We start from the raw sequence: 12,746 nt of genomic DNA on the forward strand, positions 1-12,746 counted from the left end.
GTGGGGGTGGGTTAGGGGGGATCGAGGGTAGGGGTGAAAAAATGAAATTTTGAAGTTCAAAATTTTTTTAAAAATAAACTTTAGTTTTTTTTTTAAGCGTGGGGTGGAGGTCGAGAGTTGAAATATTAATATGTACAAATTTTTTTTAAAAATTTGAAGAAAACTTGCAATGTCATTTGAATTTTGTTGGCGATTCTATTAATTTACGAGAACCATATTTTTGTGACCTTGGTAGTCAAATTAATTTGAATGAGTACTCGATAAATAAATTTAAATAAAAAAACGAATCTGAACAAAAATTAATATATTTCTTTTTGACTTTCTTATCATGGCATGGTCTCAGTGCAGAAATGAAACAAATTTGGACAAGAGCTTTTACGTCAATTCTACTCCAAGATCACTATTGTTGCATATTTGTCTCGAATCCTAATTAATAAGGTGAAAGATCGAGCAATCAACCAACTTATCTACTTAGATTTCCAAATTGTGTTTATTTTGACTCGTAATAAAAACTCTTACTCCGTTCAATTACCCTCATGATTATATATAGTTATGAACTATAGCTAGACTATAGAGCCAATTTTGTGCAATCAGTGGGGACAAGAAACCAACCAAGATCCATCCAGCCTGTCTTTTGTCAAACAAATTGAGTGTTTTGAGGTCTACCATCCAATATATTATTTTAGTTGTAAATCCATCCAATATTTAATTCTGCTTCTATTTTTAACAAACGCTATAGCATGTAAAGTCAACTACTTGGTAATGGGGCCTCTCATCTCTATGTGCACATTTTGTCAAATGACCATTAACTAACCCTGTGAAGAAATGACAATTTGTGAACTCTGCAGTTAAGGCAAGGAATTTCATTTGGATCTTCATAAAGTAAGCTTCCTCTATGTCAATTTCTGGTGCTTTTATTTGCTCTTGCTCAGGTCTCTCGTCTTGATGGCACTTCAATAATAGGAGCTGAATTGATCAATTTCTGATTCTCCACTGGTTGTTGATTACCCAAAGGTAATGGCAGAGGCACGTGAGTGAAATTTTCCCTTGGATTGTTGTTAGTGGCTTTCTGTTCTGTTGCCCTAACAATGCTTTTCTCTTTCGGCGCCTTTGCTACTTTATCTTATATAGTTTGAGGAAAATTGAAAAATAACGTGTTGGTACTTGGTACCTAATTATTAAGTTAAAGCTTGATGTTAGATGAATGAAAGCTTTATGTCCAGCTCTCTTAATTATAAAAAGGTTGTTTGCCTGAAACATGGAAGTCATTATCTTCAGTTAAGAATCATCACAAGAAGGACCCTAATGGTAAGGGATTTTGGATTTCATCTGTTTGTTAAATTTTCCCTCTGACACCATGCATTTTTATCTTCTATAGAACTTCTAACTTGAGTCCAATATATCCTTTCAGTTAAATTTAGCATCACGTCTTTCAAGGTGCCTGAGCTTTACATAGAGGTTCCTCAAACTGCAACAGTTGGCTCTCTGAAGGTATTCAGGGTGTCCTCTTTTCCTCCTCCTCTGTTGTATTCAATAGTCCCCCACCTCCCTAGGTTGACTAAGAATCTTCAGTTGACGATTTCTGCTTTGCTGAATGTTGAAAATTATTGTTCTTGCTGCATCTGTCGGTCAATACAGTTATTCATTTAATCTTTCTCGTCATTTAGTATGGCTCTGAAGCCGCTTAATTAAGAATTCTCTGATATTCTTCATCCATAATTTTTAATTTAAGATATATATATATATATATATATATATATATATAAAAGAAACCAAATAAATAATTATAAGTAAACACATTTAAATTTGGGGGTTATAAAGAGTTATAGAGATTATGAAAATATAAATTATGAAAATAAAGAGATACATATTTCTTAGTTTAAGAAGGGAAAATTAATGAGATTAATATTTTTTCATGGGAAGATGATGGTGATCAAATTGTTCTGAAACACATATATCTTCAGATTCGAAAGGGGGAACTTGCTGCAATTGTTGGAATGGTTGGATCAGGAAAGTCTTCTTTGTTGGCATCAATGCTTGGTGAACTTCACAAAGTATCGGGAGACTCCTAATAAAAACTCTTACTCCGTTCAATTACCCTCATAATTATATATAGTTATGAACTATAGCTAGACTATAGAACCAATTTTGTGCAATCAGTGGGGACAAGAAACCAACCAAGATCCATCCAGCCTGTCTTTTGTCAAACAAATTCAGTGTTTTCAGGTCTACCATCCAATATTTAATTCTGCTTCTATTTTTAACAAATGCTATAGCTTGTAAAGTCAACTACTTGGTAATGGGGCCTCTCATCTCTATGTGCACATTTTGTCAAATGACCCTTGTGGTTAAGAGAAAATGACAGATTGATATGGAAGAGAAATAAATATTTTAAAATTTGCAAATGGATTGATGGTAAGATATGGACCAATAACACACAAGTTGGTAGGTGTGTTCAAAAGTTTGAAGCAACTGCAGCTTCTTGATCCTTCTTTTTCACTTCCCTTGTGTATTGATTCAAGTAAGTTTCATTCAGTCCATTAGAAGTTCTATCTTGAAGAACTTCTTATTTGCAGTTAATCTATTGAGTGAGTGTATCCGGTTTTTCAAATTTTATATCTGAACTATCACTAAACGTTTATCGACACACACACCTCAACTATCAGTTGTTCTCTTTTCCTACCTGAATGATGGTGATATTCCAGGTTGGGAAAGGGAACAACTGATAGTTGAGGTATGTTTCGATAAACATTTGGTGATAGTTCAGNAAGTGAGTGTATCCGGTTTTTCAAATTTTATATCTGAACTATCACTAAATGTTTATCGACACACACACCTCAACTATCAGTTGTTCTCTTTTCCTACCTGAATGATGGTGATATTCTAGGTTGGGAAAGGGAACAACTGATAGTTGAGGTATGTTTCGATAAACATTTGGTGATAGTTCAGGTTGGGAGCTCGGAAAAAGGAATACTTAATATGTGTTTTTGACCATTAACTCTTGTCTATTCTGTTTTTTTTTAATTTTATTGGTGCTACTTCGTGTGTTACAGGGGCTCCTTTTCAGCAAAAGACTCCTCTAGCATTCTGTTCTTACAATGGAACCTCATGCTGCAACTCCACTGATGATAAACAACTTCAAACTCAGTTTAATGCTATGAACATTTCTGATTCTAGATGTGCTTCTCTTGTAAAATCTGTCATCTGTGCGGTAAGAAGATNTTACAATGGAACCTCATGCTGCAACTCCACTGATGATAAACAACTTCAAACTCAGTTTAATGCAATGAACATTTCTGATTCTAGATGTGCTTCTCTTGTAAAATCTGTCATCTGTGCGGTAAGAAGATNCAAAAAGTTAAAAACATTTACTTTTGTCTCTTCAGTCAGTCTGTTTCCTATTAGGAACTCTGATGTAACTGCAATATTAATTCTTCTTTTAGCAATGGGAAGGAGTCATTTTGTCATATTCATCATTCTTTTGAACTTTCTGCAGATTCTTGATCCTTCTTTTTCACTTCCCTTGTGTACTGATTCAAGTAAGTTCCATTCAGTCCATTAGAAGTTCTATCTTGAGAAACTTCTTATTTGCAGTTATCTATTGAGTGAGTGTATCCGGTTTTTCGAATTTTATATCTGAACTATCACTAAATGTTTATCGACACACACCTCAACTATCAGTTGTTCCCTTATCCTACCTGAATGATGGTGATATTCTAGGTTAAGGGAACAACTGATAGTTGAGGTATCTTTCGATAAACATTTGGTGATAGTTCAGGTTGGGAACTCGGAAAAAGGAATACTTGATCTGTGTTTTTGACCATTAACTCTTGTCTATTCTGTTTTTTTAATTTGATTGGTGCTACTTCATGTGTTACAGGGGCTCCTTTTCAGCAAAAGACTCCTCTAGCATTCTGTTCTTACAATGGAACCTCATGCTGCAACTCCACTGATGATAAACAACTTCAGACTCAGTTCAATGCTATGAACATTTCTGATTCTAGTTGTGCTTCTCTTGTAAAATCTGTCATCTGTGCGGTAAGAAGATAATCTAGTAGTTTCCTGCTCTTTTGGATTTCTGTTACTCCTATTTATTGATACTTGTACTTTGATTATCGTATTAGTATTTTGTTGTAGTTACTGTTTCTTTTCCAGAATGTTTTTTAATGCCAGATTGAGTATATTGCCGTGGTTTTTTTTACTCCTATTATTTTCTTGAACCGCGGGTCTATTGGAAACCGTCTCTCCGTCTCCCAAGGTAGGAGTAAGTTCTACGTACACACTACCCTCCTTAGATCCACTTGTACAATCACACTGAGCATGTTGTTCTATGCGGTAAAAGGATAATCTTTGTGATTCCTTATAATTATCTTACCAAAAATGAGAACACTTGAGTTTTGAACAAATTAATTTTCTGTTTTTGTTTTCTTGCTATATGAAGATGAAACTATGAGGTTTAACTCTATCATTTTTGTATAAAGAACCTATATTATCACAACAATTAGTCCACTTCTAATTATTTCAGCAACCTCTATTGGATTAAACCAAAAATCTGTCATGCCCCTTTTAACTCTTTCTTGTTTGTGAAGCTCAAAATGATCTTACTTTTAATAATCTGCTTCATGGTAGGTCTTTTAGGTATCTTTACTAACTACTAGTATCCAGATAGTACAAGTTTTAAGGATTTAACTTTTGATATCCATTTTTTCACCTTTTGCAGAAGTGTGATAAATTTTCAGCAGAGCTGTTCAGAACTGATTCTGTTCCTCGACAACTTCCTATCTTGTGCAACTCCACAACTTCAGAAAATTCAAACAAAAGTAGCCAAACTAAGAATGACTTTTGCTCTAAAGTATGGACTACATGTCAAAATGTGTCTATCATAAGTTCTCCTTTTGCTGCTTCTGTCAAGTCCAATTCCACAAAGTTGACAGATCTATGGAAATCACAAATTGATTTCTGTAATGAGTTTGGTGGAGCTTCTGGGGATGGATCAGTATGCTTCGCTGGAGAACCTGTCAGCTTAAATACCACCACACCTATAAGTCCTCCAGGAGGTTTGTGTCTTGAGAAAATTGGAAATGGTAGTTACATCAATATGGTTGCTCATCCTGATGGCTCTAGTCGTGCTTTCTTCTCGAATCAGCAAGGGAAAATATGGCTGGCTACTATTCCAGAAGTCGATTCAGGAAAGCTGTTAGATCTTGATGAGTCTAGTCCTTTCTTGGACCTAATAGATGAAGTTCATTTTGACACTGAACTGGGAATGATGGGGATTGCATTTCATCCAAAGTTCTCACAAAATGGACGATTCTTTGTTTCATTTAATTGTGATAAGCAAGCATGGCCTGGATGTGGAGGAAGATGTTCTTGTAACTCAGATATAGACTGTGATCCATCAAAACTACCTAGTGATAGTGGCTCCCAACCATGCCAATATCAAGCTGTGATAGCAGAATTTACTGCTAGTGGATCCCAGCCAACACAGGTAATTTTGAGAGTCTAATGGATATTTTGTTCTCACTTTGTTTAGCTCTGAATGCTAATAAATGAATCTCAACTTTCCAGGCAAAAACTGCCAGCCCAAAAGAAGTCAGAAGGATATTCACCATGGGCCTTCCATTTACAGGTCATCACGGAGGCCAGATACTTTTTGGACCGAGAGATGGATATTTGTACTTCATGATGGGCGATGGCGGAGGTATAGGTGATCCTTACAATTTTTCCCAAAACAAGAAGTCATTGCTGGGAAAGATTATTAGGCTTGATATTGATAGCACATCCAGTAAGTCACTACTCAGTTTTATATGTGCTATTATCGATGATCTTGCTACTACTAAGCTACCTCAAAAGGATGTTTAGGGAAAAAAAGATACTAAAAAGCAATCTGAATCTTCATAATCCCTGCTATATATCAAACAGAAAGTGAAATTGTCTTAATTATCTCGGCTAAGCTAGAAGTTTATCAAACTCACGACCAACAAATCCATTATCCTTTTCTTACTTTGGCAAGTAGATTGGCTGCTTAATTGTCTACTGGAAAGACCAGTAGAACTAAGTAGAAGGTAACAATGTGCTTTCTGAGGATGAGGAAATTTCTTCCTACTATTTGTCTACACACTTTTTATTGTGCCTCATTTTCAGTTGCTCTGCATTGGTCATTTTTTCCAGGCATTCTCATCTAAACTTTAGTCCTTTTCATCATTGATCTCAAAAATAGAGAAGTGTTCAACTTTCTTGTATGTTTAAAAGTTCACTGCTTTATTCTACTGGTCTATCAGTTCTTGCCCCTTACTTTGTATCTGGTGCCTGTTCCCTTAGGTGTAGAAGAGATCACAAAGCTCGGTTTATGGGGAAACTACTCTATACCAAAGGATAATCCTTACGCTGAAGATAAAGAGTTGCAGCCTGAAATATGGGCTCTAGGAATGCGAAATCCTTGGCGCTGCAGCTTTGATTCTGCTAGACCATCTTACTTCATGTGTGCTGATGTAGGACAGGTAAAGTACATGTCTTTTACTCTACAAGAATGTGATCTTTTAAATCTTGTTTCAAACAGATGTATTTTGACATTGTACTCACAAGCATTTTATGATTGTTTCATAGGATAAATTCGAAGAGGTGAATATAATCAGCAAGGGAGGTAACTATGGCTGGAACGAGTACGAGGGTCCTTACCTTTACACTCCTTCGAAATCTCCCGGAGGAAATAAATCTATGAGCTCCATAAACCCCATTTTCCCAGTCATGGGATATAATCATTCTGATGTGAACAAGAATGGAGGGTCAGCATCAATTACTGGTGGATACTTCTATAGGTCCATGACTGATCCCTGCATGCAAGGAAGGTGAGCCCTTCTGAATATATCCTTTTGTGGTGTTAGAATGTCTCACATTGGTTGAGGGAGTAGCTTCTCCTTATATGGACTTGAACAATCCTCGTCTCATAAGCTTAGCTCTTGAGATTGAGTTAGACTCAAGGTACAACTGTTTACGTGATATCAACACTAGACTCATCCCTATTCTTGATTTATTCAATTTGGGCTCGCATACTATATTGTCCACGCTTCAAATATCAAGTCTCGCGTGTGCGGGTATCAGAATGTCCCACACTGGTTGTTAGCTTTTTATTGGTTTTAGGCACTCCTCATCTCTGACCTAGATTTGGAGATAAGTTAAAGTTGTATATACTGTTGGTCGAAGGAAACTAAGGAATTTTTATACCAGCATGTCACATGTATATGTTATAGTAGGTAATCTATCACATTTTATGGAGACTTAACTATGGATATCATGTGAATGACATGATAATGTATAGAAATCTTCATACCACAGTGTATGTAACTTAAACTCTTTCGAGATTGAGTTAGGCTAAAGTTCATTTTCTTAAACTATTGTAATGACAGGTGAAATTTTGCAGGTATCTTTTTGCTGATCTGTATGCAGGTTTCATGTGGGCAGGCACTGAAAATCCAGAGGACAGTAGAACATTTAACACTAGTCAAATTTCTTTCAACTGTGCTCAGAAATCACCAATAGATTGTACTTCTGTTCCTGGAAGCTCAGTTCCAGCTTTAGGCTACATATTTTCATATGGTGAAGATAACAATAAGGACATGTATATTCTTGCAAGTAGTGGAGTTTACAGAGTTGTTCGTCCTAGTCGATGTAAATACACTTGTGCAAAGGAAAATTCTTCTGCTGTTGATGATGATATCCCATCTAGTCCTCCTCCTGCTTCCCCTCCTTCAGCAGCAATCATGTTAACAGGTTCATACAGTAACTTTGTAGTCATTTTAATGTCACTTATGTTGATGCTGACTAGTTGGCTTTAATGTATAGAGAGACACAGAGGCTTCTCAATTGACAAGTCTTGTACAATAAAGCTATTCTTTTCTCTTTCTGGAGTTGTATCAGATGTAACATATCAATTTTCTTTTTATGGTAAAGTGTTCAAACATCATCAGTAGCGTAGAATCCCCCCACCCCCCACTTTATGAGATAATAACTATTAGTCTTGTAAATTCGTTGGCTGGAAAAACGTATTGTAACAATAGAGCAACACCGCTTGTGAAATCCTGCTAAGCTAACTGTTTGGAACTACCAAGAAACCATTAGGACAACTTGACTATTATACAGCTGATACCACTTTGATGGTCAACCTTTATATGCTATTTAGGAAAAGGAAAATTGTCAATAGAGAATTGAACTGTCATTTTCCCTTAATATCTTTGGCATACCCAACAATCTCCTTTTTCTATTCATTTTGCTGCTGCTAAGATCTAACAGTTTGTTCATATTCAAGAATCAACAAAGCATGTCAAGTGTCAACTTCCCCACACAGCCACCTTTTATGTTTGACCATAGTACTTCATGTTGAATACTTATATTGAATCAGTCAACCTCATTCCTTAAAATACATACCACAAGAGATTTAAACCAGATGAAACTTCATGGAATCTTAAATTTGTTACTTTCTGCTGCTGTTAATGTATGATAAGTTACATACAAACGTATGTGGAAATATTCTGAAATGCACATTTATGTACTTACTTCAAAAAGTTATGTTATGAAGACAGGGAAGGTAAAGAAAGCAATAAATAAAATTTTCAAGGCGCCTAAGTAGCCCTATCATATAAAGAAGTCTTCCAGAGAATATACAGATCATGGTATATTAAACTGCAAAACTTGTCTATCCTAGTTCGTGGGATTGTTTTCAGATTCCATTCGGTCTTCAAATCCGAATTGTCATCTCATGTTACAGCATTGAGGCCGGCCTAGCTGTTGTAATTTGTTCCACATACAAATCATCTGTCTAGGGGACTGGTAATGAGCGGTATAATAGTCGTCTACACATCCAGATTGGGAGAACTTCAAGCTGTGTACATACTGCACAGGTCTTGATGAACTATTAAATTTTTCGACCCACATTCCCATACTGACATCCTCCATCTTGAACAACTGCACATTGGGGAGCTAGTTAGCTATTTCATGAGTAATAACTTGTGGAAAGAGATGACATGGAATTTGTCTAACCTTTAGCTTATGGTTATCGAACTCTGAGACGACGAAGTTTGCGATGGCTGATGAAATAATGTAACCCGGTCCATTAGCATAAGGTGGATAATCTTCTTCTGGCCATTCCTGAGGGACCACCCGGGGACGAATATTAGATGAGAAACTCAGATTTCGTGGGGTTCTAGGAGGACAGAATACTGAGTGACTAAGAGATTGAAAAGACAAAAACCTAGACAACATCCAGAGATAATCCATGCAGATAACTAGCAATAGTTACAATAGCCTCACTATATTCCCCTAGAAAAGCAGATTCGCCTATTCTAAGCATGTTCCTCAGACACTATTAACGGGAAAATGTAAAGCCTCTTCTTTGACAATGAAGCATATGAAAATACTTTGCCAAAAGAAAATAGCACTATTAGGCCTTCTAGCCACATAGAGATTGGAGAAAGAAAAATTTAAAAAGGAACTCCAAACTATTACCTCATATGTCACTGCCCATTTACCATTACGCAGGGGCTTATGATAGTAATTGATATTTCCAACATATAAGCTCCTATTCTCGGGTATCTTATTTATTTCCTTGATAACCGCATCCACTCTAACAAATGTATCATCATCACACTTCATGATATTTTTTGCAAATGCTACATGGACCTGCAACAAGAAAATATCAATATTGGGATGACGTTAAGCTGGGGACAACCAACGACAATGTTTATAGGTAATCCACAACGCACCCCATATTCGCAGATGGCAACTGTTTTTAAGACAACAAGATCATAATTGTCCATGAAAGGAACAATGACAATGTCACCAAAGAATTCTGCTTCTTTCTTCAACTCCACGTTTATATCCTTCCTAGCGTGCTGTTAAAAACCAATCCATGTTAAACTCAAATTATCAAGCTGCAACACCAATGTTAATAGTAAACTATATTCGCAAAATGATGTATATGCTACCATCTATCAACCTACCAACGCGACAAAAAATCGAGCCACAACATTCGAAGATTTGATTAGCTGGTGCTGCAGCCAAGACCTCCTTATAGCCATTCGCTCAGCAAAGTGATTGCCTGCCGACAGAATGCCAATGAACAGATCCACAGGCTGATCAAGAAGGGGTGGTGTCTTCCATCTGTTTGACATATCAAGATGCCTTTGAGGAGCAAAACTAGGATGTGATGTGGGCAAGGAGGCAGCAAAGACTGAATCGACATCAATATCACCATTCAAAGACAAACCAGTGGCATCCTCGAGCGCAAATCCCTAAAAAGCATCAATGGTAAACTTCGTTAGTTCAATTCAATAATTCAGCATGAAACTGGAGAGGTGGTAGTATGTTACTCACAATTCGATATGGAAATGAGGTCACATGCCTCCCATCAACGTTCACGTGATAACCCTCAAAACCGGCACTGAGAGTTAGAACAAATAACCTATCCTCTGAAAATGGGAATGGCCAATCAAAATCGACCTTCTTTTTTCGCCCTACAAGCCGGTTTAACCACCAAGATGCCTTTGATTGCTCAGAATGGTTGGTGTCATTATCTCGTATCCACTTCTCACACTTTACCTGGCCATCAACTGCAAAAGAGTCTAGAAGTTACCAAAAATGCCGTACCACATACAAATGATAGATTACTGTGCCACAGACAACAAGAGATGCAGATGCAAATGTAACTGATGGGGCATTTTGCTTATTTTTTATTCCATCCAATGGCCAAGAATCCCATGTAGAAAAGGTATATAAAATAATTATAACCCCCAACTCATGAGAATAATCCTAGGAATGTACCCATCACGAAATAGAACTTCCTCAAGCAATAAACTCTATACTCAAACTTATTCAACTGCTTGATTATGCACTATAGAAACTTCTGCAGCATCCCCACCCACTACCAACCTCCCAACAAAAAAAGTACTACCTATATTTCAATTTGTTTGTCCGGTTTGACTTTAAGAAGACTTTTCAATGTTGTGGTCTTAAACTAAAAATATGTAATGTACCAAAAAATATGCTTTGATCTTGTGATCTTAAACATGTTCATGTGGAAAGTTAGAATTAAAGGAGTTGCCAAAAAAAGGAAAGAGGCATCCTTTGTTAAACAAACTAAAAAGGAAAGTAAGACGAACAAATCAAAAACGGATGAAGTAAAAAGGAACCACCTTTTAACCTCAACTAGTAAATCAAACAGTTTCTCCAGCTAACAAATCTTTTTAAGTTCAACTAATATTAAACATTTGACTTTTCTTAGCAACTCTGCCTATGTAAGTTTCACATTACTGGTCACAAGTACAGATAAAGGAGGAGGATTGCAGTAAGTTAACAGGTACATGAATCTTCTAAGCATTAAAATATAAAGGATCATAAAGGGACAGTCCAACTAGTTTGGGAATGAGCATAGTTGACCCATTAAACTAGTTCATTAGAAACAGAATAATGTCTTAACGACCAATAAAGTAACAAAAAGAACCAAAATTGATATTCTCACCAGTCTCCTCATCATCCCTGGACCTCCACCCATCACACCTTTGAGCCGTTCCCCACTGCATCCTATAACAAGTGTTCTGCTCAATCATCGGCTTCCCGCTCCAATCACCACTCAACCGTGGGTTGAAGTGAAGAATCCTAGGTGGGTCCTCCCCATCAACAGTCTTTAGACCTTGCAACTCCATCATAAACTGTGAAACCATCAAGAATTGACCTTCCCTCAGCAGTGATATCTTTGGATCACGCTCCTGATGAGCCCTTTTCGGCCTACCCACAACAGTTATATGTGAACCAAGAGTAAGCCCACATGGCAACACCATCATTCTCCCTTTTCCCAAAAACTCAGACCCTGATATTGAAATGGAATGAGGACATTCTTCTGTCTTGTTACTTTCTACAATACTACCCACTTCTTTTTTATACAATTCAAGCTCTTTCCAGAACTTTTTACCTACCTCAAATGCCTCTTTTGCTGACTTCAAAATCCCAGAAAACCCATCATTACTAGTCATATTCACATAACTACCGTCAAAAACCAAACTTGACAAAGGACTCTTGATTTCTCTAATCTTCCTTTCAGTCTTTGATTGATTTGGAACCATAAGTGGAACATCAAGAGGTCTATTTGGGGCTTCTTTTTCTTCTAACTCCTCTTCACTATCAAGCACAAAAGACTTCGAAAACTGCCCTGTACCAAAACCGTCTTGAGAAACTAAACTAAACCCATTTCTGAAAACAAAAGGAACTTCAAGACCCACCAAAAATAAATACAAAAAACCAAACAAAATCAAAACTTGCAACGATCTTTGCCTACTCAGTGACATGAACAAGTCAAATTTTGCTCTTTTCATGTTTAAAAAAAATTCTTTTTTGAGCTTAAACCCTCTTTCAATTTCTAATGATCATGAAGAACTGCTAAAAACACAACAATATGAAAAGAAAAAGAAAATGGGGTTTCTCTAAAATTTCCAAAACCGACAATTTTATACAAAAACAAAAAACTTTGCTTGTATGAAAGAGGGAAAAGTATAGTTTAGAAAAAGATAGAAAGAGTTAGGTCATCAAAGTATGATCACAACTCACAAGCAAGTTCAGAGAGATATACATATATAAAAAAATGTATAGATATAGAGAGAGAAAGAGGAGAGAGAGGGGTTGAGGGTCGGTGGAGAAGAGAAATGTGGGCAGTGGGTATCTTTTTCAATTTGAATTGGGAAAAGCTTTACACTTTAAAA

General features: G+C 36.6%; 2 protein-coding genes across 2 annotated transcripts; one reads left to right on the forward strand and one right to left on the reverse strand.

Annotated features, from left to right (window-relative positions):
* The first annotated feature begins 3,445 nt into the window (after positions 1–3,445).
* On the forward strand, positions 3,446–7,961 carry LOC107021554 (HIPL1 protein). The gene is made up of 7 exons (XM_015222239.2): positions 3,446–3,539; positions 3,881–4,038; positions 4,721–5,488; positions 5,569–5,785; positions 6,322–6,500; positions 6,607–6,848; positions 7,421–7,961. The coding sequence occupies exons 1-7, from the start codon at positions 3,446–3,448 to the stop codon at positions 7,833–7,835; spliced, it is 2,073 nt and encodes a 690-aa protein (XP_015077725.1). The 3' UTR covers positions 7,836–7,961.
* Positions 7,962–8,450: 489 nt separating this feature from the next.
* Positions 8,451–12,362, reverse strand: LOC107021160 (hydroxyproline O-galactosyltransferase GALT6). Its single transcript, XM_015221768.1, has 7 exons — positions 11,513–12,362; positions 10,369–10,604; positions 9,996–10,286; positions 9,759–9,887; positions 9,502–9,675; positions 9,037–9,144; positions 8,451–8,961 (listed from the first exon to the last, which is right to left on the reverse strand). Exons 1-7 carry the CDS (start codon positions 12,360–12,362, stop codon positions 8,749–8,751), a joined length of 2,001 nt encoding a protein of 666 aa, XP_015077254.1. The 3' UTR covers positions 8,451–8,748.
* Positions 12,363–12,746: the final 384 nt, after the last annotated feature.

This window comes from Solanum pennellii, chromosome 6 (assembly GCF_001406875.1).
Source record: "Solanum pennellii chromosome 6, SPENNV200".
Taxonomy (NCBI): Eukaryota; Viridiplantae; Streptophyta; class Magnoliopsida; order Solanales; family Solanaceae; genus Solanum; species Solanum pennellii.

Excerpts from the sequence above, each read along its gene's own strand:
- LOC107021554 (XM_015222239.2), top strand. The coding sequence starts at position 3,446 with ATGGGAAGGAGTCATTTTGTCATATTCATCATTCTTTTGAACTTTCTG. Across the intron at positions 5,786-6,321 it reads TGATATTGATAGCACATCCA|GTGTAGAAGAGATCACAAAG; the intron begins GTAAGTCACTAC and ends CTGTTCCCTTAG. Across the intron at positions 6,501-6,606 it reads TGTGTGCTGATGTAGGACAG|GATAAATTCGAAGAGGTGAA; the intron begins GTAAAGTACATG and ends ATTGTTTCATAG.
- LOC107021160 (XM_015221768.1), bottom strand. The coding sequence starts at position 12,362 with ATGAAAAGAGCAAAATTTGACTTGTTCATGTCACTGAGTAGGCAAAGA. Across the intron at positions 9,676-9,758 it reads TTGCCATCTGCGAATATGGG|GTCCATGTAGCATTTGCAAA; the intron begins GTGCGTTGTGGA and ends TTCTTGTTGCAG. Across the intron at positions 8,962-9,036 it reads TCGATAACCATAAGCTAAAG|TTGTTCAAGATGGAGGATGT; the intron begins GTTAGACAAATT and ends CCCAATGTGCAG.